Source organism: Lipotes vexillifer, unplaced genomic scaffold (genome assembly GCF_000442215.2).
Source record: "Lipotes vexillifer unplaced genomic scaffold, Lipotes_vexillifer_v1.1 scaffold86, whole genome shotgun sequence".
Taxonomy (NCBI): Eukaryota; Metazoa; Chordata; class Mammalia; order Artiodactyla; family Lipotidae; genus Lipotes; species Lipotes vexillifer.
In genome coordinates, this window is record NW_006785406.1 from 1,709,993 (window position 1) to 1,736,022 (window position 26,030).

The 26,030-nt window shown below is 38.2% G+C and overlaps 1 protein-coding gene across 2 annotated transcripts in view; it reads right to left on the bottom strand.

Moving 5' to 3' along the window:
* Nucleotides 1-26,030, bottom strand: part of PPP2R3A (protein phosphatase 2 regulatory subunit B''alpha) — a 164,785-nt gene that overhangs the window by 99,877 nt on the left and 38,878 nt on the right. For both annotated transcript variants that reach the window (XM_007457542.1, XM_007457543.1), the window contains exon 4: nt 21,116-21,218. In XM_007457542.1, coding sequence (XP_007457604.1) covers nt 21,116-21,218 — 103 coding nt within the window. The remainder of the gene's footprint in view (nt 1-21,115; nt 21,219-26,030) is intronic.

Here is a 26,030-nt window from a genome sequence, read left to right on the forward strand (position 1 = left end):
ATAATTCATTATTTATTGCAGGGAGAGTATACAAAACATTACTATGGTTCTAAGAGTCAAATCTAACGTAAAACTGACATCTTAATACTATCAAGTCTTCCCATCCATAAAGAAGACAATCTCTCCATTTATATAAATCAATTTCTCTCAGCAATGTTTTACTGTTTTCAGTACACATGTTGTGCACATCTATTGTCAGATCCGCCTCTAGTATTTGATATTTTGGGGTAGTATTATAAATGGTATTTAAAAGATTTCAATTTCCAATTATTTGTTGCTAGCATATAGAAAGAAAACTGAGTTTTGTACACTGATAATGTACCTGTAACCTTGCTAAACTCACTTATTAAATACAACTTTAAAGTGATTGGCTCAAGATGGTGGAGTAGAAGGACATGCACTCACTCCCTCTTGCAAGTGTGCCAGAATCACAACTAACTGCTGAACAATCATCCAGAGGAAGACACTGGAACTCACCAAAAAAGATATCCCACATCCAAAGACAAAGGAGAAGCCACAGTGAGACAGTAGGAGGGGCATAATCACAATAAAACTGGAGAACAATTATACCACAGAAGTCCACCCACCGGAGTTAAGGTTCTGGGCCCCACGTCAGGCTTCTCAACCTGGGGGTCAGGCAACGGGAGGAGGAATTCCCAGAGAATCAGACTTCTCAGCCTAGAGGGATTTGATTCCAGGACTTCGACAGGACTGGAGGAAACAGACTCCACTCTTGGAGGGCACACACAAAGTAGTGTGCACATCAGGACCCAGGGGGAAGGAGCAGTGACCCCATAGGAGACTGAATCAGACCTACCTGCTAGTGTTGGAGGGTCTCTCGCAGAGGCGGGGGGGTGGCTATGGCTCACCACAGGGGCAAGGACACTGGCCGCAGAAGTTCTGGGGAAGTACTCCTTGGCATGAGCCCTCCCGGAGTCTGCCATTAGCCCCACCAAAGAGGCTGTAGCCTCCAGTGCTGGGTGGCCTCAGGCCAAACAACCAACAGGGAGAGAACTCAGCCCTACCCATCAGCAGACAAGCAGATTAAAGTTTTACTGAGCTCTTCCCACCAGAGCAACACCCAGCTCTACCCACCACCAGTTCCTCCCATCAGGAAGCTTGCATAAGCCTCTTAGATAGCCTCATCCACCAGAAGGCACACGGCAAAAGCAAGAAGAACTACAATCCTGCAGCCTGTGGAACGAAAACCACATTCACAGAAAGATAGACAAAATGAAAAGGTAGAGGACTATGTGCCAGATAGAGGAACCAGATAAAACCCCAGAAAAACAACTAAAAGAAGTGGAGATACGCAACATTCCAGAAAAATAATTCAGAATAATGATAGTGAAGATGATACAGGACCTCAGAAAAAGAATGGAGGCAAAGATTGAGAAGATGCAAGAAATGTTTAACAAATACCTAGAAGAATTAAAGAACAAACAAACAGAGATGAACAATAAAATAACTGAAATGAAAAATACAGTAGAAGGAATCAATAGCAGAATAACTGAGGCAGAAGAACAGATACGTGACCTGGAAGACAGAATGGTGGAATTCACTGCTGCAGAACAGAATAAAGAAAAAAGAATGAAAAGAAATGAAGACAGCCTAAGAGACCTCTGGGACAACATTAAACGCAACAACATTTGCATTATAGGGGTCCCAGAAGGAGAAGAGAGAAAGGACCAGAGAAAATATTTGAAGAGATTATAGTTGAAAACTTCCGTAACATGGGAAAGGAAACAGCCACCCAAGTCCAGGGAGCGTGGAGAGTCCCAGGCAGGATAAACCCAAGAAGAAACACGCCAAGACACACAGTAATCAAACTGACAAAAATTAAAGACAAAGAAAAATTATTAAAAGCAACAAGGGAAAAATAACATACAAGGGAACTCCCAGAAGGTTAACAGCTGATTTCTCAGCAGAAACTCTACAAGCCAGAAGGGAGTGGCACCATATATTTAACGCGATGAAAGGGAAGAACCTACAACCAAGATTACTCTAGCTGGTAAGGATCTCATTCAGATGTGACAGAGGAATCAAAAGCTTTACAGACAAGCAAAAGCTAAGAGAATTCAGCACCACCAAACCAGCTCTACAAGAAATGCTAAAGGAACTTCTCTAAGTGAGAAACACAAGAGAAGAAAAGGACCTACAAAAACAAACCCAAAACAATTAAGAAAATGGTAATAGGAACATACATATCGATAATTACCTTAAATGTGAATGGATTAAATGCTCCAACCAAAAGACACAGGCTCGCTTAATGGATACAAAAACAAGATCCATATATATGCTGTCTACAAGAGACCCACTTCAGACCTAGCGACACATACAGACAGAAAGTGAAGGGATGGAAAAAGATATTCCATGCAAATGGAAATCAAAAGAAAGCTGGAGTAGCAATACTCATATCAGATAAAATAGACTTTAAAATAAAGAATGTTACAAAAGACAAGGAAGGACACTACATAATGATCAAGGGATCAATCCAAGAAGAAGATATAACAATTATAAATATTTATGCACCCAACAAAGGAGCACCTCAATACATAAGGCAAATGCTAACAGCTATAAAAGAGGAAATCGATAGTAACACAATAATAGTGGGAAACTTTAACACCTCACTTACACCAATGGACAGATCACCCAGACAGAAAATTAATAAGGAAACACAAGTTTAAATGACAAAATAGACCAGATAGATTTAATTGATATTTATAGGACATACCAGAAGAAAACAGCAGATTACACTTTCTTCTCAAGTGCACACGGAACATTCTCCAGGATAGATCACATCTTGGGTCACAAATCAAGCCTCAATTAATTTAAGGAAACTGAAATCATATCAAGCATCTTTTCTGACCACAATGTCATGAGATTAGAAATAAATTACAGGGGAAAAAAATGTAAAAAACACAAACACATGGAGGCCAAACAATACGTTACTAAATAACCAAGAGATCACTGAAGAAATAACAGAGGAAATCAATAAAATCCTAGAGACAAATGATAACAAAAACACGATGATCCAAAACCTATGGGATGCAGCAAGAGCAGTTCTAAGAGGGAAGTTTATAGCAATACAATCCTACCTCAAGAAACAAGAAAAACCTCAAATAAACTAACCTTACACCTAAAGGAACTAGAGAAAGAAGAACAAACAAAACCCAAAATTAGCAGAAGGAGAGAAATCATAAAGTTCAGAGCAAAAATAAATGAAATAAAAACAAAAAAATAGCAAAGATCAATAAAACTAAAAGCTGGTTCCTTGAGAAGATAAACAAAATTGATAAAACATTAGCCAGACTCATCAAGAAAAAGAGGGAGAGGACTCAAATCAATAAAATTAGAAATGAAATAGGAGAAGTTACAATGGACACTGCAGAAATACAAAGCCTCATGAGACTGCTACAAGCAACTCTATGCCAATAAAATGGACCACCTGGAAGAAATGGACAAATTCTTAGCAAGGTATACCCTTCCAAGACTGAACCAGGAAGAAGTAGAAAATATGAACAGATTAATCACAAGTAATGAAATTGAAACTGTGATTTAAAATCTTCCAACAAACAAAAGTCCAGGACCAGATGGCTTCATAGGTGAATTCTACTAAACATTTAGAGAAGAGCTAACACCCATCCTACTCAAACTCTTCCAAAAAACTGCAGAGGAAGCAACACTCCCAAACTCATTCTACGAGGCCACCATCACCCTGATACCAAAACCAAAGATACTACAAAAAAAGAAAATTACAAACCAATATCACTGATGAATATAGATGCAAAAATCCTCAACAAAATACTAGCAAACAGAATCCAACAACACATTAAAAGGATCATACACCATGATCAAGTGGGATTTATCCCAGGGATGCAAGGATTCTTCAGTCAAATATGCCAGTCAATCAATGTGATACGTCATATTAACAAATTGAAGAATAAAAAACATATGATCATCTCAATAGATCCAGAAAAAGCTTCTGACAAAATTTAACACCCATTTATGATAAAAACTCTCCAGAAAGTGGGCATAAGAGGGAACCTACCTCAACATAATAAAGGCCATATATGACAAACTCTCAGCAAACATCATTCTCAATGGTGAAAAACTGAAAGCAATTCCTCTAAGATCAGGAACAAGACAAGGATGTCCACTCTCACCACTATTATTCAACATAGTTTTGGAAGTCCTAGCCATGCCAATCAGAGAAGAAAAAGAAATAAAAGGAATACAAATTGGAAAAGAAAAAGTAAAACTGTCACTGTTTTCCATGATAGTAAAACTATCATGCCCATGATATGATACTATACATAATCTAAAGATGCCACCAGAAAACTACTAGAGCTAATCAATGAATTTGGTAAAGTTGCAGGATACATAATGAATGCACAGAAACCTCTTGCATTCCTATAAACTAACAATGAAAGATCAGAAAGAGAAATTAAGGAAACAATCCCATTCACTATTGCAACAAAAAGAATAAAATACCTAGGAATGAACCTCCCTAAGGAGGTAAAAAACCTGTACTCAGAAAACTATAAGACACTGATGAAAGAAATCAAAGATGACACAGACAGATGGAGAGATATACCATGTTCCTGGATTGGAAGAATCAAAACTATGAAAATGATTATACTACCCAAAGCAATCTACAGATTCAATGCAATCCCTATCAAATTACCAATGACATTTTTTACAGAACTAGAACAAAAAATCTTAAAATTTGTATGGAGACAAAAAAGCCCAAATAGCCAAAGCAATCTTGAGGGCAAAAAACGGAGCTGGAGGAATCAGACTCCCTGGCTTCAGACTACACTACAAAGCTACAGTAATCAAGACAATATGGTACTGGCACAAAAACAGAAAAATAGATCAATGGAACAGCATAGAAAGCCCAGAGATAAACCCATGCACCTATGGTCAACTAATGTATGACAAAGGAGGCAAGGATACCTTGCCTTGGAGAAAAGACAGTCTCTTCAATAAGTGGTGCTGGGTGTGACAAAGCGAGAGAGAGGCATGGACATATATACACTACCAGCTAGTGGGAAGCAGCCGCATAGCACAGGGATATCAGCTTGGTGTTTTGTGACTGCCTGGAGGGGTGGGATAGGGAGGGTGGGAGGGAGGGAGACGCAAGAGGGAAGAGATATGGGAACATATGTATATGTATAACTGATTCACTTTGTTATCAAGCAGAAACTAACACACCATTGTAAAGCAATTATACCCCAATAAAGATGTTAAAAAAAAATAAGTGGTGCTGGGAAAACTGGATAGCTACATGTAAAAGAATGAAATTAGAACACTCCCTAACACCATACACAAAAAGAAACTCAAAATGGGTTACAGACCTAAATGTAAGACTGGACACCATAAAACGCTTAGAGGAAAACATAGGAAGAACACTCTGACATAAATCACAGCCAGATCTTTTCTGACCCACCTCGTAGAGTAATGGAAATAAAAACAAAAATAAATAAATGGGACCTAATGAAACCTAAAAGCTTTTGCACAGCAAAGGAAACTGTAAACAAGATGAAAGGACAACCCTGAGAATGGGAGAAAATATTTGCAGATGAATCAAGAGACAAATGATCAATCCCCAAAATATATAAACAGCTCATGCAGCTCAATATTAAAAAAACAAACAACCCAATTCAAAAATGGGCAGAAGACCTAAATAGACATTTCTCCAAAGAAGATATACAGATGGCCAAGAGTCGCATGAAAAGCTGCTCAACATCACTAATTATTAGAGAAATGCAAATCAAAACTACACTGAGGTATCACATCACACCAGTTAGAATGGGCATCATCAGAAAATCTACAAACAACAAATGCTGGAGAGGGTGTGGAGAAAAGGGAACCCTCTTGCACTGCTGGTGGAATGTAAATTGATATAGCCACTGTGGAACACAGTATGGAGGTGCCTTAAAAAACTAAAAATAGAGCTACCATATGACCCAGCAATCCCACTACTGGGCATATACCCAGAGAAAACCATAATTCAAAAAGACACATGCACCCCAGTGTTCACTGCAGCACTATTTACAATAGCCAGGTGATGGAAGCAACCCAAATGCCCATTGACAGATGAAAGGATAAAGAAGATGTGGTACATATATACAATGGAATATTACTCAGCCATAAAAAAGAACGAAATTGGGTCATTTGTAGAGATGTGGATGGACCTAGAGACTGTCACACAGAGTGAAGTAAGTCACAAAGAGAAAAACAAATATCGTATATTAACGCATATACGTGAAATCCAGAAAAATGGTACAGTTGAACTGGTTTGCAAGGCAGAAATAGAGACATAGATGTAGATGTATGGACACCAAGGGGGGAAAGTGTGGGGGTGGGTGAGTGGGATGAATTGGGAGATTGGGATTGACATATATACAGTAATATGTATAGAATAGATAATAAGAACTTGCTGTATAAAAAAATTTTTAAATTAAAAAAAATACAATAGGAAGTAAAAAAATAAATACAGCTTTAGCAGAATCCCATAAATTTTGATATGCTGTATTTTCATTTTCATTCATTTCAAAATACTTCCTAATTTTGATTTCTTCTTCTCTGACCCATAGGTTATTTAGTTATCAAATATTTAGGTATTTTTCACAGATCTGTTATTATTTCTAATTTAATTCCATTTTGGTCAGAGAACATATTTTGTGAGCTGAATATTTAAAATTTGTTGAGATTTGTTCTATGGCCCAGAATATGGTCTATTTTGGTAAATATTCTGTGTATGTGTATACTGTATGACAAAGGTATGTGTGAACCCATACCTTCTTACTCAGATTCCTAATACACTTTCTGGTTTTCAATATAAAGTAGAAAAGTAGAAAAGATAACACGTGGGGAAAAATATAATCAAATATATCAAGATTTCAGAGAAAAAAATAAAGGAATGTGTATTCTGCTGTTGTTGGGTGAAGTGTAATACAAATGTCAATTAGGTCAGGCTGGTTGATAGTCTTGTTTAAGTGTTCTATATCCTTATTGATTTTCTCTCTACTTGTTCTATTCATTGTTCAGAGCAGCACGTGGAAATCTACCACTATAATTGTGGATTTATCCTTGCAGTTCTATCGGATATTGCTTCATGCATTTTGAACGTCTGTTATTAGGTGTGTAAACATTTAGAATTGTTATATCCTCTTGATGAATTGATCCCTTTATCATTACCTAGCAACATTATTTTCTCTAAAAACTACTTTGTCTGACATTAATATAGCCACCCTGCCTTTTCTTTTCTTTTTGTGGCAAAAAAAATACATAAGATTCATCCTCCCAACAATTTCCAAGCATATAGTACAATACTGTCAACCACTTGCACATTGTTGGGCAACAGATCTCCAGATTCCCCCCACTCCCCACCCACTCAATCCCGGACGACTAAAACTCTACACTCATCACACAATGAATCCTTACCTCACCTTCCCTCAGCCACTGGCACCCACCATTCTTCTTTCTATCTGTATGAATCTGACCACTTTAGATACCTCATATAAGTGGAGTCATGCAGTATACGTCTTTTTGTGACTGGCTTATTTCCCTTAGCATAATGTTCTCAATGTTTATCTATGTTGCTGCATGTGACAGAATTTCCCTTTTTAAAAAAGGTGAACAACATTCCATTCCATGTATATACCACATTTTCTTTATCCATTCATCCCACTGATGGACATTTATGTTACTTCCACCTCTTGGCTATTGTGAATAATGCTGCTATCAACGTGGGTGTACAAATCTCTCTTTGAGATTCTGTTTTCAATTCTTTTGGATGTACACCCAGGAGTAGTATTGCTGATCATATGGAACTTCCATATTACTTTCCATAGTGGCTGTACCATTTTACATTCCTACCATTATTCCAATTTCTCCACATCCTTGCCAATGCTTAAAAAAAAAAAGTAACCATCCTAATGGGTGTGAGGTGGTATCTCATTGTGGTTTTGCTTTGCATTCCCTACTTATTTAATGATGTTGAACATCTTTTCATATGCTTATCAGATGTTTTATCTTCTTTAGAGAAATATCTACTCAAGTCCTTTGCCCATTTTAAATTCAGGTTGTTTGTTGTTGTTGTTATTGAGTCACAGGAGTTCTTTATATAGTCTGGATAGTAACCTCATCAGATATGTTTGCAAATATTTTTCCATTCTGTAGGTTGCCTTTCACTGTGCTGTTTCTTTGCTGTGAAGGCTTAAAGTTTAATATAATCCCACTTGTCTATTTTTGCTTTTGTTGCCTGTGCTTTTGGTGTCATATCCATAAAGTCATGGTCAAATCTAATATCGTGAAGTTTCCTCTATGTCTTCTTCTAGGAGTTTTATAGTTTCAGGTCTTATGTTTAGGTCTTTAATCCATTTTGAGTTAATTTTTCTATATGGTGTAAGATACATTCTAACTTCTTTCCTTTGCATGTGGATATGTAGTTTTCCCAGCTCCATTTGTTGGGGACTATTGTTTCCCCATTATTATTCTTGGCACCCATGTTGAAGATCATCTGACCATATAAGCAAGAATTTATTTCTGGGTTCTCTATTCTGTTCCATTGGTCTGTATATCTGTGTTTATGCCAGTACCATCCTGTTTTGATTGCTGTATCTTTGTAATATGTTTTGAAGTCATAAAGTGTGAGGCTTCCAGCTTTGTTCTCCTTTCTCAGGATTGTTTTGGCTATTCCAAGTCCTAAAAATTCCATATGAATTTTAGAATTGTTTTTTCTATTTCTGCAAAAAATACCATTGGTATTTTTAAACAACTTTATGAGGTATAACTGATATACAGAAACTGCACCTATTTAATATACACAATTTGATGAGTTTGGACACATGCATACACCTAGGAAACCATCAGGGCAGTCAAGGTAATAGACATATACTTCATCTCCAACACTTTCCCTGTGCTGCTTCTTTTTTTGTTTCTTTTGTTTGTTTTTTGGCAAGAATACTTAACATGAGATCTACCTTCTAACAAAATTTTAAGTGCACAATACAGTATTGTTATTGATAGATGCTGTGTTGTACAGTAGATCTCTAGAACTTATTTGTCTTGGATAACTGAAACTTTATAACCAATGAACAACGTCTCCATGATTCCACTTATATGAGGTATCTAAAATAGTCAAACTCAGAAGCAGAGAACAGAAATAGTAGTTGCCAGGGAATGGGGGAATGGAACCATTGGGATTTAGATAGAGACTGCATCAATCTATAGATTGCTTTGGATAGTATGGGTATTTAAAAATAGTAAGTCTTTCAATCCATGAACATGGAATGTCTTTCCATTTATTTGTAAGAGTTTTTTTTTTTTTTAAACGGGGAAAATTAAACAAAAGTTAAATGTGTATACATGGGAGAGACCTGGGAAAACTGAGTAACTAGCCAAAATGGCCAAAGCCCTTACCTTAAATACCATCTTCAGCTGAAGACACAAGTGGATGTTGGGGGTAGTGGTTTGGGACTTCAAAGAGGAGGAAGGCAATTCACATGAAGATGGAAAAGCAAATGTTTGATAAACAAATGTTCGCTGGGCTACACAGAGACAATAGGACACAGAGTGGACTCTGATTTCTAGGCCCTGCCCAGTTTCCCCCACCATACTTAGCCCATATTCTTTGCAGAGATCTCTGCTGATAGCTCTGTTCCAGGAACAGGCCCTCTATCTAAATTCTTTTAGGCAATTAGGGAGAAGGTCAAAGTTTTTTCCTGAGTCTTTTGGGCTTTGTTTTCAGCCTCAAATAATCTACATGCCAAAGAGACATTTTGGGGTGGCAAATTTTGCTCTCCTACATGGGCTTCAGTGAGGAAGTCAAAATATGAATGGGCTATCTCGCAAAAATAATTCTCACAGACTTGGAGGCAGGGGTCAAGGGCAGCTGAGATCTGGTGGCCTGCAGGAGAGCTAAGGGCTACTGCAATGAGGGAATTCCTGGGGACCTCATCCTTACTCCCGATCAGATAAAGCCTGGGACATTTGGTTATTAACAATGTAAGGGAGTAATATTATGAAGAAGCTTGCTTTAGGGGTCTCTCTGGCCCCTCCTGTCTTCACGGCCCCTTCTGACTGAGTTCAGAGCCCTTGAAGTGCCTAAAAAATTCCCCAAACCCCACCCCCAGGAAAATCTCTGCTGGGGTCTACTTTCTTCCTGCAGATCCACAAGGAGAGAGTTCTGGGTATATAGGTGAGATCCTCCAAACAGTGCATATGGATGGAAAAGAGAAGGTGTTAAAGGGCTCAGCTGTGGGAGTTCCAACATTTAGAAGTCAGGAGGATGAGGAGGGACCTTTCTGCTTTTGCCAAATTGTTGCTTTCTTAAGTTCTTAGTGGTAACATTTCTGGCTAAAGGGTGGGAACAATATGGCTGTAAGAATGTATGAGTCAATTTCTGGGCAACTTCACCATCACTGGATATAAACATTCAACTTTTTTGGGGGGTTCTTTTAGAATGTGTAAATTGTCATCTTCAGACTGCTTTCATTTACATTTCTTTGATATCTAGTGAGAATTAACATTTTCCCACTGTTTGTCTACTAACTGTATGTCCCTTATGGGATTAGTCCTGTATTTTACTTATTTATCGTTTGGAATATAGATATTTATTTTACAAATTTGAATCAGTTATTTTTTTCATTTAATTTTTTATTGAAGTATAGTTGATTTACAATATTATGTTAGTTTCAAGTGTACAGAATAGTGATTCAGTATTTTTGCAGATTATACTACACTATAGATTATTACAAGATAATGGCTATAATTCTCTGTGCTATACAGTATATCCTTGCTACTTATTTTATACATATATACTTTTTCAGATTGTTTTCCATTATAGGTTATTAGAAGATACTGAATATAGTTCCCTGTGCTATATAGTAGGTCCTTGTTGTGTATCTATTTTATATAGAGTAGTGTACATCTGTTAACCCCAAGGTCCTAATTTATCCTCCCCCCCACCCCCACCTCCTTTCCCCCTTTGGTAACCATAAGTTTGTTTTCTATGTCCATGAGTCTGTTTCTGTTTTGTAAATAAGTTCATTTGTATCATTTTTTTAGACTCCACATATAAGTGATAGCATATGATATTTGTCTTTGTCTGACTTACTACTTCATTTAGTGTGATAATCTCTAGGTCCATCTATGTTGCTGCAAATGGCATTATTTCGTTCTTTTTTATGGCTGAGTAATATTCCATTATATACATCTTTATCCATTCATCTATTGATGGACATTTAGGTTGCTTCCATGTCTTGGCTATTGTAAATAGTGCTGCAATGAACACTGGGGTGCATGTATCTTTTCAAGTTAGGGTTTTCGTCTTGTCTGGATATGTGCCCAAGAGTGGGATTGCTGGATCATACGGTAGCTCTATTTTTGTTTTTTTAAGGAACCTCTATACTGTGTTCCACAGTGGCTGCACCAATCTACATTCCCACCAACAGTGTAGGACGGTTCCCTTTTCTCCACAACCTCTCCAGCGTTTGTTACTTGTGGACTTTTTGATAATAGCCATTCTGACTGGTGTGAGGTGATACCTCACTGTAGTTTTGATTTGCATTTCTGTAAGAGCTTTCTTTTGATTAATATTAGCATGGTATATATATTTCCCTCCTTTTACTTTTAACCTATTTGTGTCTTTATATTTCTTTCAGGCAACATACTATATTTGGGTCTTGGTTTTTTGTCTAATCTTTGCTTTGGGGGATATTCACACCACTTATACATAATGTGACTACTGATATGGTTATGTTTAAATCTATCATCTTGCTATTTGTCCCATCCATTCTTTGTTCTTTTTTTATTCTTCCTTCTCTGCCTCCTTTTGTGTAAACTGAGTGTTCTTTATGATTCTTTCATTTTATTTCCTTTTTTTGCTTATTAGCTATAACTCTTATTTTAGAGGTGCATCAGAGGTTACAGCATACATCTTTAATTTACTACAATCTACTTTTAAGAGGTGTTATACAACTTCATGGATTATATGCAAACCATAACAATATACTTCCATTTCTCTTCTCCCAGTCTTTATGCTATTGTTGTCAAATTGTACTTAAACATATGTTAGAAACACCATAATGCATTGTTGATAGTTTCATTTAAAGAGTTACTTTTCTTCTAAAGAGATGTGAATAATAAAAAATCACATACATGTAGTTACCACTTCTGGAGTTCATTCCTTTGTGTAGATTTGCATTTCCATCTGGTATTACTTTCTTCCTTGCCTAAACAACTCTTAAAACAAACAAACAAATAAAAAACAAACAAACAAAACACATCTCTTGTAGTGCATTTCTGCTGGTGATGAATTCTTTGAGCTTTTCTATGTCCAAAAAAATCTTTAATTCACCTTCATTTTTGAATGGTATTTTCACTGTGTATAGTATTCAAGGTTGATAGTTCTTTTCTTTCAGTACTTTAAAGATGTTCCTCCTCTGTCTTCTGGCTTGGACTTTTCCAACACGTAATCCGCTGTCATCTTTATCTTTGTTCCACTCTATGAAATGTGACTATCTTCTCTGGCTACTTTTCAAAGTTTCTTTTTATTACTGGTTTTGAGCCACTTTATTATGATGTGCTCTAGTATAGATTTGTGTTTCTTGTGCTTTGGGCCTATTGAGCATCTTAGTTTCATGGGTTTATAGTTTTTACCAAGTACAGAAAATTCTGGGCCATTATCTCTTCAAATAATTTTCTGTCCCCCTGGAATGCAATTTCAGCACTAACTATGCAGGGTTAGTGCAGATTTCACAGGTTAAGGGCACAGTCCACAAGACTCCTCTCACTTCAGACACCAGCCATAACTCTGGGGTTCCCAGGCTACCCATACTTCTGACTAACTGGCCATGAATTTGGGGGTTTCCATTATCCCCTGAGGTTCAACAACTTGCCCAAATGACCCACAGAACTGGGGACAGTAATATATTATGATTACTATTCTATTATAAAGGATACAAATGAGGACCAGCCAAATAAGAGATGCACAGGGCAAGGTCTGGGAAGGTCTAAAATGTGGAGCTTCTGTGTCCTCAAGATGTGTCACCCTAGCACATTACCGTGTATCGTTAACCAGGAGGAGCTCAATTGTGCTTCAGTGTCCAGACTTTTTAATTGGGTTTCATTATGTAGACATGATTTATTGAATCACTGGCCACACGACTGAATTCAATCTCCAGGCTCCCTGCCTCTTTGGAGGTCAGGCTGATATCACCTGGCTGAAAATCTCAACCTGTAATCACATGGTCGGCCTTTCTGGCATGGGAAGCCCTCATCCTCGAACTATATAGGGGCCCATGATGAGTCACCTTATTAGTATAAACTCAGGCATGGTCCCAGGAGCCCACCATGAAAAACAAAGACACTCATCATTCGGGAAATTCCGAGGCTTTAGAAGTTCCGTCCTAGGAACCTTCGACTAAGACCTGACAAATTCTTTATTTAACAACATCCTCTCTTCCATTTATAAGTATGTTAAGTTGCTTGAAGTTAGGCCCCACAGCTTACTGATGCTCTTCATTTTTTCTTTTTTTATGTCTCCATGTCTCATTTTGGATAGTTTCTATTCTATGTCTTCAAGTTCACTAGTCATTTAATTTGCAATGTTTAGTCTGCTGTTAATCTAATCTGGTATACTTTTCACCCCAGACACCTTAGTTTTCATCTCTACAAGTTCAATTTGGGTCTTTAAAAAAATATTGAGTTTTTGATATCTGTTTTAATATACTTGTCTGCTAATTTTAACATCTGTGTCAGTTCTGAGTCAGTTTCAATTGATCGATTTTTCTCCTAATCATCAATTGTATTCTTGTTTCTTTGCATGCCTGGTGTTGCCAGCCATTTTGAATTTTATCTTTTTGAGTGCTGGATATTTTTATATTCTTTTATTCTCAAGTTCTGAATAGAATAAATATTTTATGTTCTGGGATGCTGTTAAGTTACTTTGAAAAACCCTCTCATCCTTCTAGATCTTGCTTTTCAGATCTGTTAGACAGGACTGAGTGCTATCTAATTTAGGGCTAATTATTCCCCACTACTGAGGCAAGACTCCTATGACTACTCTACCTAAAGCGCCATGTATTATGAGGTTTTCCAGTCTGACTGGTAGAGACAGATATTATTCTTGATTGGCCCTGTGTGACTTATGGGTACTGCTCCCTCTAATTTGGGGTAGCTCTTTCTTCAGCTTTGGTTACTTTCCTCACATATATCTGCTGATCAGTACCTCTGATGAATACTCATGGAGGAGTTCTGAAGCTCTCTGGAGTTTTCTCTCTGTGCATTTCTTTCCTCTTTGGTGCTCTGTCCCAAGAATTCTAGCTACTTTGGTCCTTCTAGATTCTCAGCTCTGTCTCCTAAACTCAGGGAGTTCACTGAACTCTGCCTAGGGTCCCCATCAACACACTGTGGCTTGGAAACTCTCTCAAGGCAATCATAAGGATCACTTTGTTTGTTTACTGTTTCTCAGGAATCACTATCTTTTGTTGCCAGATGTCTGGCACCTTGAAAACCATTATTTTGTATTTCTTGCCTGACGTTTTTTTGTTGTTTTGGGTAGGAAGGCAAATCCAGTCCCAGTTACTCCATTTTGGTCAGAAATGGAAGATCTGGTGATTGTATACGTTAATTTTATTTCCTACTATTTTACTGAATTATTTTATTGTTTTGAGTTTTATCACTGATTCTCTTGGGTTTCCAGGTTTACTGTCATGTCATCTATGAATACTTTACTTCTTCAACCATTCTTATGCCTCTAATTGTTTTCTCTTGTACAGTATAATTACTCTAGTACAATGCTGAACAGTAATGGATATTGTGACATCCTTGCCCTGTCTCTGATCTTAATGGAAATGCCTCTAATGTTTTTCTATACTGGCTTTAGCACTAGGTATATATATTATAATCATGTTAAGAAAGTATCTCAAGTATCTACTTTCTTGAGCATTTTTTAATGAATGGGTGTTAAATTTTGTCCAAAGTGATTTCAGCATCTATTGAGACAATCATAATTTTTTTCTTAGAAACAACATGTGATGTTAAAAAAGATCCTAATACTGAAGCAATCTTGACTTCCTGGAATAAATCCCACCAGGTTGTATGCATCTTTTTAATATTTTATTTATTACTTTTTATTATTAATCATGAATTATATTCATTTGCAATTTTCTTTTTTGTACTGTTTGTACCTGGTTTATGTATCAGTTGTTTCATAGAAGGAGCTATAGAGTTTTCCTTCCTTTTCAATTCTCTGGAATAATTTATTAAGCATTAGGACTATCTGGTCTTTGAAGGTTTTGTAGAATTCCCTTGTGAAACTACCTGGGCCTGGTGCTTTTTGTGGGGTAGTTCCTTAATAAAGATCTCTACTTCTTCTAAGGAAATTGCTTTGTTAAGCTTTCTAAATAAAATGGGGTTGGGCTTCTCTGGTGGCGCAGTGGTTGAGAGTCCACCTGCTAATGCAGGGGACATGGGTTCAAGCTCTGGTCCGGGAGGATCCTATATGCCGCGGAGCAGCTGGGCCCGTGTGCCACAACTACTGAGCCTGAGCTCTACAGCCCATGAGCCACAACTGCTGAGCCAATGCACCACAACTACTGAAGCCCGTGTGCCTAGAGCCCATGCTCTGTGACAGGAGAGGCCACCGCAATGAGGAGCCCTAACGCTGCAGCAAGGAGTGGCCCCCACTCGCCTCAACTGGTGAAGGCCCGTGCACAGTAACGAGGACCCAACACAGCCAAAAATAGATAAATAAAATAAATAAAATAAATAAATAAATAAAATGGGGTCAATTTTGGTCAGATGTATTTTCCTAGGAAATTTTCCATTTCAGCTAGGTTTTCAAATTTATTTCCAAATAAATTTGAGGCCTGCAAAATAGTCTTTTATGATTTTTAAAAATTTCTTCTGTTCCTCCTTGTCATTTCTTATTTTGTCTATTAGTTCTTTCTCCTTTTTCTTGATGAAATTAGTTAATTGGTGGTCTATTTTGTTAATGTTTTCCCCATACCAAGATTTCAACTTATTGAAAGTGCTACTGTTTTTTAAATTCTCTATCTCTTTGGTTTCTGATCATTATTGGGGGTGGGTGATGGGTACATGGGGGTTCAGTAGATCACTCTGCCTGCATCTGTATATGCTCAAAATTATCCATAATAAAAATAAGAGAAATTACATATACACATGGTATAAAATCAAGGAGTATATAAGAACTTATGATGGAAGAACCATTCTACCAACCTACCCCATCCATGCACCTTTAGCCCCACTTCTTTTGAATCGTTTATATTTTTATTTCTTTTGCTGCTTAGCTCTATAATTAAACATAAAATTTAATTATTATTTAAGTATAACTAAACACTATGTTACAATTACTTTTTTTAATAGGCATCACTTTTTAAAATTAATTTATTTTTAAAAATTAATTTATTTTTGGCTGTGCTGGGTCTTCATTGCTGCACTCAGGCTTTCTCTAGTTGTGGAGAGTGGGGGTTACTCTTCATTGCAGCATGCGGGCTTCTCATTGCAGTAGCTTCTCTTGTTGTGGAGAACAGGCTCTAGGTGTGTGGGCTTCAGTGGTTGTGGCAGATGGGCTCAGTAGTTGTGGCTCGTGGGCTCTAGAGCACAGGCTCAGTAGTTGTGGCACATGGGCTTAGGTGCTCTGCAGTATGTGGGATCTTCCTGGACCAGGGCTCAAGCCCGTGTCCCCTGCATTGGCAGGTGGGTTCTCAACCACTGCACCACCAGTGAAGTCCCTACAATTACTTTTCTTTATAGCTCTATCAACTTTAGACAATATCTATTATTCTTTGCTAGGGAAGATGAGGATTTAGCTCATTTAAACTGTCCCACTTTACTCACCTTACCCAATATTTGAGGTTATGATTTTTAGTTCTTGTATTGGTTATCTTTGTAAACTGCAAATAATCTATTTATACATTTAATTTTCACCCCATTCATCTTAGTGCCTTAATTTCCTTTTACATAGGATGATGATTATAGCACCCCTACCCTTATTTTCTCTTCTCCCTCTTTTTCTCTTTCACATTTTGTTGGCAATATTTTGACTTTTACATTGTTCAGGTTGTTTAAATACTGTTCTGCAACCATAATAAAATTTTCTACAGTTAATCCATAGAGTGACTTTAGGTGTTATACATTAAAATATTTTATGACATTTTGATTATATAAATACTGCTGAATGCTAAGTTAAGCAGCATATAAGGAATGCATTTCATTTCTTATTGGTCCAACATCATGTCCCTTGGGGGCATTCAAAGGAGAATGTTCCAGGCATTGAAGTTAGATGAACTTCCTTTTCTTACCCTCCATCAGTTGTTTATAATCATGTCACATTTCAGTTTGCTTCATGTTTATACATGACTGTCTTACACAGTGTTTTCATTTTTCAAGGAGTTTCTAATTGCTTTTCTTTAGCTTGTTGATACACAATGCTGCATCTTCATCATACTCTCCAGTTTCCCTGTTCTCACATGTAACAACTATCCCCTTCTACCTCCCTTTCCAGAGAAATCCTCCACCTTCTCTATTCTGGACTGGCTGTTCTTCAGTTGCCAACCTGGGACTTTATTTCACTGCTTCTCTGGATCGAATCCAGTCTTTCCTGGATCTCATGCATTTCTCTTTTTTGTTTTACTTAATTTGCTGTAGAATATATTCCCGTAACTCTCTAAGAAAGCAGGAGATAAACTTTCTGAATTTTTAAATGACTTTATTCTAACCTCATATCCGATTGATAGCTTGGCAGGATGTAGAAATCTGAATTCAAATCCATTTCCCCAGAGTTGCCAATGAGAATATAATACCATCCTGATTCTTATTCTTATTAAGGTGACCTGCTTTTTCTCTCTGGGGGATTCCAGTGGTTTTCTAAAATTTCAAGAGGACTGGTTTATGTATATCTTTTTTTTATTCACTGTGTTTGGCACTCAGAGGCTCCTTTCAACCAGAAGATTTATATTCTGGCTCTGTGGGCAGTGACTGGAGAGAACACGAGAGGCTGGGATGGGAGGATCACATTCTGTTTTTGATCAGATGATGGTTACACAGGCATGTTGTATTTCCCCAAGAAAGGAAACAGGAATCCCAAGGAATCCCACTGGGTTCCTGCTCTCTGGACCCATCCTATCACTCCAGTCTTTCCAATTCTCTCCATCCTGTATTATTTCCTTGATGAATCTTATATTATTTCTTTGATGATTTCCTTCTCTCCATTTTTTCCCTTCTTTCTTCCTCAGATTCCAGTTAGTTAGATGTTGAAATTCTTGAATTGGTCCTTTATGTCTTCTCTTCTGTCTCTCTCTTTCTCCCCCATCTGTGAGTTTGTGTGTGCCAAAGATATCCTTAACTTTAGTTTACAGGCCTTATGTTGAAATTTAAAATTTTGGCACTTACATTTTAAAATTCAAACAGCTCTTTCTTGTGTCAGCATCTACTCTTGTTTTATATAATCTCCCTGAATATAGTAATTATTTTTTTAAAATGCCTTTTTAGAACAGTTTTAGCCTTACAGAAAAATTGAGAAGACAGTATAAAGTTCCCATATATTTGCACCCAGGTCCCTAATTATTAACATCTTACATTAGCATTTGCTATAATTAATAAGCCAATATTGATACATTATTATTACTATTATTCAAGGCCGTACTTAATTCACATTTCCTTAGTTGTTACCTAATGTATTTTTTTTCTGTTCTAGGATTTCATATTACATTTAGCTGTTGTGCTTTCTTACGCTCCTTCCGGCTAAGACAGTTTATCAGACTTCCCTTCTTTCTGACGATCTTGACAGTTTTGATGAGAACTGGCCAGACACTATCTAGGATGTTCCTCTACTGGAATTTGTCTTAACATGCTCTGTTGTTTGTTAATTTGTCAGGCTGCACTTTACATTTGGGAACCAGGTAAGGAGTCAACTGGTCAACTGCTCTGTATACCAGCCTTCAATGATTCCCCATTTCTAATACTTCTCATCAGCTCTGCCAACTCCGAGTTTACAGCCTCTCTGGGATCCTAACCAGCAGAGTGGAACAGAGTAGCTCACTTCTCCACTGCAGCCCATACACAGCCCCTCGTTCCAGGCTGTGGTCTCCTTAGCCTGCTTCTGCTTTCTATCTTCAAGGAATACTACGTATCTTGTATACTGATTTTTTTCCTCCTCTGTTCCTCTATGCCATTCCATTAACTTTCATGGATTTATTCCTTTTAAATATCTATATTTTAACTGGAGGAGTTTGGAAAAGAATGGGAGGAGAATGTATCAGTCTGTCATCTTTTACCAGAAGACTCCATACGTCCACTTCTTATATGAAAATAAAACTTCTCCTTACATTTAAGGGAAGGAAGTAAAAATGTCCACTAACTCATAATTCTGTTGTTTGTTCATAATTGTCTTGGTACAGCTTAATTTATATTCCTGTCAAAGCTTTTATTAAAGCTTCTGATAAAACTCAGTCAAGGTAGGTCCCCATAGGAAAAAGAATTCACCCATATGAACCTTTCACAAAGCAATTATGTGTGGAGTCGTGGGGAGGTTAAGAGAACAAACAAGGGAGTGGAAGGCACCAGGGATGAGCAACAGAAAGATATTGTTACAATCCCCAGGGCCAAAGGGACAAGGGGAGGAACAGAGCTACAGGAGCCCAGTAGGCACTACAACTGTGGAGAAGCGGCCATCCAGCAGAAGCTGTATTATAGAGAAATACATTACTGTGCTGAAGCATAGAGTTGGGAAGAAATGCTAACTTCTTTCTTTTCTGCCCTCCCACCTCCTGGCGGTGCTATCCATCTTCCAGACCCAACCAGAAGCTATTAGGGGAAGGGGGCCAAAAAGATGCAGCTTGTAGGAGACAGAGCACAGCTGAGAATGGATTGAGCTGGTGAGGGTGAGGGGTGGCTGGAGAACTTTCACAAAACATAAATAGGAACACATAATATTGGATATTATGTATGATGATCTTGATTAAATGTAAGAAACGATTAACAATCCTCATTCCCATGAACACTTTTTAAAGGGGAAAAAAACATGTAGCAGATGAGTCTAAGGATAATCAAGGCTACCATGCAAATTAAGACAAGCTCAAAACCCTGCACACAAAATAAATTACAACCAAACTTCATTTTCTGAACATGTAAAACTGTTCCAACAAATAGAAATCTCTGTCATACAGTGTTAGAAGTCAGGATAGTGGTTCCCCTAGGGCAGCAGCGACTGGGAGGGAGCATGAAGAACTTTGGAGGTACTGGTAATTTTTGGTTATTCATCTGGGTGCTAGTTACACAGATGTGCTCATACTGTGAAAATTAACTGAGGCACTGTGATTAGTGTGTCTTTTTGTGTATGTATGTTGCAATTCAACAAAAATCTATTAAAAAATTGATGGTAGCCACGAATACAACTTAAAAAAACCTGCACTACATTAATGCATCTTTCTGCCCTTCTTTAGGTATCCTAACTAACAGTAAACAAGGATTTACTAGAACAACTAAAAAAATGATGTGCATTCAACAGAAATGAAAGGCAGGTCTCAGCTTCAAGTAATTTGTGAACTACTTAGAAAAATGTAATATTTAAATATGAAATTAAGAATATTAACAAGCAATGTATCAGGCTATGAAGAATGCTATAATAAAAACAGATCCAGTATTGGCATGCAATTGATTCTCATCAGAAGGCCTGGATATAAATATTCCCCAAGTGGGCTCTTTCTGTTGGAGATCTCTTTCTCTTTTACCTTAACAAAGGTCTACTCAACTAGGCCAATTGCCTGGTTTCAGAAGGTGCTTCTGTGACTGCTGTGGGTGGGCAAGAGGAGAGGCAGAGTAAGGCCTCTCTCTTCTGCTTCAGTGGGAGTAGCCAAGTTTTATCTGTTTCATACTATTATCTGTTTATACTATTATCAGTGTTAATCTTCTCTAAACAAAAGGATTTTGCTGCTAAAACAAGTTTGGAAACAACTCATCTAGAAATCTGACATCTAAATTTGTATATCTCAGTTGACATATCTCACAGTTGAAAAAATTTTAAAAGCCTCTGAAACTCTAAAAATAAAACCCATTTTTAAAAGGAAATGAAAATTACCTGAAGTAAAGGAACAAAATCATCCTGTTCTAGATAGCTGCAGCTGGGCTTTGCAAGAAGACAGATAAACTTAGAGGCATCATCATGATGGTTACTCAGCAACCTAGAAAAGAAACAATTGCTTAGGGAGACTGGCTACTATGAACAATGACTACAACATCAATAGTTGGTAATTTCAGTCTGATCTGAAGGCCATTTAGATCAAGAATCAAGTGCTCTCTTTTCAGTGACTAAAAAAAAGGAAAATTTTCCATGCTCTTGATTTTGTCAAAGGGCCATCTTAATAAAAGCTCAACAACAAGACGGTACATTATTTTTGTAGAATGCTTCTGAGACCACAGAGTCAACTGAACTAATGCATGTAAAAATACACTTGAAGGAGAATGTCTGTTCAGGTTAGCTCAGGGCATCTGGAACCAGAACTCCAGAGCTGCCCACTAGGAGGGAACACATCTGATGGACCACTACATACCACGTAAGACATGAACTTCTGCTTGTCCAGGTTGGCAGACATATTCAGGACTAACATGATAGGGGGCTTTTGAAATTAGACTTTGAAGCACCAGGCTTAAGAAGAAAATGAAGGCCCTATTAAATCTTCAAGTTCTAAGAATTCCTCACATCAGCTAATTGCTGGACATTTCCATCTGGATGCTATACTCTGACAGCAAAGTCAAAATAGCGAAAACCAAATTTAAAATCTTCCTCTCAAAGTCATGGATGTCTATTTTTGTTAATGGTGGTACCACTCCAAGTTATCTGGGCTTGAAAATTTGAAGTCATTTTAAACTTATTTCTCTTCTTTATTCTCCACATCCAATTAGTTTCCAACCTTTCTTGCTTTTCTTCCTTAATCATTTATTAAATGCTAATTGTGTGCCAGATACTGTCTGGCCTTGTGAATACTTGAAATACAAAGAAAATAAGACATAGTTTTTTGTTTGTTTGTTTGGTTGTTTATGCGGTACGCGGGCCTCTCACTGCTGTGGCCTCTCCCGTTGCGGAGCACAGGCTCCAGACGCACAGGCTCAGCGGCCATGGCTCACGGGCCAAGCCGCTCCGCGGCATGTGGGATCTTCCCGGACCGGGGCACAAACCTGTGTCCCCTGCATCGGCAGGCGGACTCTCAACCACTGCACCACCGGGAAGCCCAAGACATAGTTTTATGCCCTGTAAGGAACTTACAGTCTAGTGAAAGAGCTACACCAATAAGATGTATAATCCTGTATAATCTTATTACAGAAGTAATAAACTCAGGGTGTCATGGAAAGACACAGGAGGACCAGTGAAATTCCCTGAAGAGTTGTGAAGTAGGAAAGTGGACTACTGCAGAGCAAGAGGGATGCATGTACAAAGACTTGGTGTGAGACTGCACAGATTATTTGAGCACTGCAAGCACCGGGGTGGTAAGGGAAGGGGACATGAGCATGTAGGATTGGACCCTGGAGGCCCTTTTATGTTAGGTCAAGAAGCCTGGACTTTCGCCTACTTGCAGAAGAATTTTAACTTGGACTGTGACATGGTCAGATGTGTTTTTCATATATATCAAGCAGAAATCTTTCCAAGGGCCTGAGCATGGATACTGGCAGTGGGAGATGAAGAGAAAGGGGCAAATATGGTTCAAGTGAAAGGAAATGGTCGTTGATAGGTGTGGAGGGGTAAAAGGGGGGAAGTCCATGATGACTCCCAGGTTTCTATCTTAGACCACTAGGTGCTTGGAATTTGGGATGGGAATACTAGAGTCCTGAGGAATATTTCCTCAAAACATTTTAGACAACCATTCCTTCCTTCCTATTTCTGTTTTATCATCAAGCCCAGGGTCTTATTACTTCATGCTGAGACCTTTAGAAGGGAAGAGGGTCATAACAGGCTTCAGCGTCCATGCAACCTCACATCATGGACAATTCATCATTCTAAAACATTCTTTGATTATATAATTCCCTTTTCCAAAAATGTTCAACAGTTTTCTACCACTTATATGAGTAAGTCTAGATGTCTAAGTTTGGCATTTAAGGCCCTCTTTAATTAGGCTAGAGTCTGCCTATCTCACCACTTTGCTAAATAAAATGTCCACTCCAGGCAGCTGGCCTGAACCACTCTTCTCTGAGCGTGCTGTGTGCATTCTTGCCTCGGTGCCATTTCTCATGTTGTTTTACTCTCCTAGAATACCACCTCTCCCAACTTTGCTATCTGAACGCTGGCTATTCCTTAAGGTCCAGCTAATAAACTACCTCTTTCAAAAAACCTTCTCTGATAACTAAATTCCTTACTGATCTTTGTACTGTTTAATTTGTATGTATTACATACACCATTGTACCACGAACTTTCTTTTATTTCTCTGGCACCTAAAGGGCAGGCAAAGTTATAGCTCTTTTTTTCCCTTAACACTAGATAGACATAGTGACTTTCACATTGAAGATTCTCAAAAAATGTTTGTGATCTAACAGATATACACCCTTAACTGACTTCATTTGTGATTATTAAAGCCATAGAATGATCTTTATATTTATTTTCCTTATTCTTCAGCATGCTCAGGACCCCCAAAGTTAAATAAATATACATTTCAGAAAAAGATTACTGAAATAGGTGTTGATGAGAATCACCTCTTAGGATAAGAAAATGGGTGGGAGGATCACAACAAAAGGCAGTGAGGTATAGCACCACTAAGTACAAACTGCACAGACACTGACAGATGAGAGACTCTCTAAGAGGGAAAAGTCAAATCAGCTATGGCCTTTTGCGATCAGAAGCATGAATCAGAGAGAAAAGGTGAATTCTGATTCTCAGCCAATGCTAGTGGCTGGTGAACTCTATAAGGCAGGAGAGAAAGAGATTTAAAAAAGTTGTGAAAGCTGGAGAAAGAAGGTAAACATAGCTATTCTAAACTACCATCCAGAGCTCTTAGGATGAAATATTGTTTTGTTAGTGGAAAAATGACACTTTGACATGAAAAGGTAAGAGGAAGTAAAGCATAAAAAAGCTGGGACAATGTATTACTGACTCTGTGTAAGAGGAGCTCTGTCACAAAGCTGGTAAACTGGAAACTCAAAAAGAAAAGCTGTGGAGCAATGCCTTTCCCCTAAAAATGTCTTGACTGCAAGAGAAACAGATGTCAGAGTACAGATATGAAATGGGCAGCAGAGCAGGAAGGGAAGGGGAGCAGAGGCAGGGGAACAAGAGCCTGTTAAGGTGTTCATGCTCAAACCACTCAGAGGAGGGCTCAGAAGCCTCCACCCCATAAACATTGGGACAGGAGGCAAACTATTTCCTGTTTTGCTGTTAACTTTTGTATTTGACTTTCCCCCCAAGATTATATAGAGCCTATTATTGGAACAAGTCAGCATGTGTATGTATATGCCAATATGTTTTAATTCTGTGTCATTATCTGCCAGTTATTTTTTTTTTTATTTTTTAAAATTTATTTTTTGGCTGCACGTGGGCTTTCTCTAGTTGTGGTGAGCGGGGGCTACTCTTTGTTGCGGTACGCAGGCTTCTCCTTGCAGTGGCTTTTCTTGTTGTGGAGTATGGGCTCTAGGCACGTGGGCCTCAGTAGTTGTGTCACGTGGGCCCTAGAGCGCACGGGCTTCAGTAGTTGTGGCGTGTGGGCTGTAGGGCACACGGGCTTTTAGTAGTTGTGGTGCGTTGGCTCAGTAGTTGTGGCTCGTGGGCTCTAGAGCGCAGGCTCAGTAGTTGTGGCACACGGGCTTAGTTGCTCCACGGCATGTGGGATTTTCTTGGGCCAGGGATCGAACCCGTGTCCCTTGCACTGGCAGGCGGATTCTTAACCACTGCGCCACCAGGGAAGTCCTGCCAGTTATTTTTTTGTACTTGAAAGTTTTATATACTATACTTGGACCCAAGTCACTTTATGCAAAGGGTACAATTTGTAAAGAATTATAAAAATAAACACGTCTTCTTTAAGGTCAGTGTGGTAATTCAAACCATCCTGCTTAGTTGCTTTGTCTCCCAAAATAGCCATACTTGAGTCTCCTTTATAGCACGCATTTTAAGTGCTGAGAAAGGAGCTCCCGCTAGAGGGCGCTCCAGTCGTTATAGTATCTGGCCAGAAAATAAAGCTTTGGTACAGAGACATCAGTTATCTGTTCACAGAATTTTTTAAAAAAAATTTTTAATGAAAAAAGACAGGGACAGTTGCTCATGCTGTATAACTTCATAAGCAGTGTCCTACAGTAACTGAAGACTTGTGCTTCAAGTCTTTTTGCCTTTTGCCTTTGCAGAAATAATCTCTTTTCCTTAGAGATAAAATGAAAATGATTCATCTCAATAAAGGAATATAGTTGTTGCGGGTGCTGCTCCACCCTATCCCGGTGACATGAAGTCTAAGACAAAAAAACTGGCTGTTACTTTCCTTAATATTATGCAGTTAACTGCCAATAAACAAGTTGATTACTAGTTTTTCTTTGATAGTCAGCCTTAGGCTCACAAACATAGGGTCCTAGCATATTCAAAGTAACTTAGAATGTAAGTAGTTATAGTTCTCTCTGGCTCTAATTTTTTTATAGAATGAACTACTCCCCCCACCCCTTTTTAATCTCCCAGCTTCTTCAACACGTTCTCTGAAATAATCGTAACTCACTTCTTGCTGCTTTCCCAGATTGTTAGACGGCTTTTGCCAACAATGCTGAACTCAATGGCTGAAGATACCCAGGACAAGAGCTGTGTAACATCCCTATTCTTTCTAACCCTTGTTCACAGTCCACCTGAGGCATTTTTCAGGGCCTGGCACCTACCAGGGGGAGAGAAGCTAGCTGAATGAAAGCTAGAACATCTACACATTTCAAGATCTTCAATTCTGCTACTGTTATACACTGATTTCTAATAACAACAATAATAATTAATAATAGACAAGCAGACCAGCCAGCTGAAGTCCTGGCTTTACTGGTAGGGGAAGGAG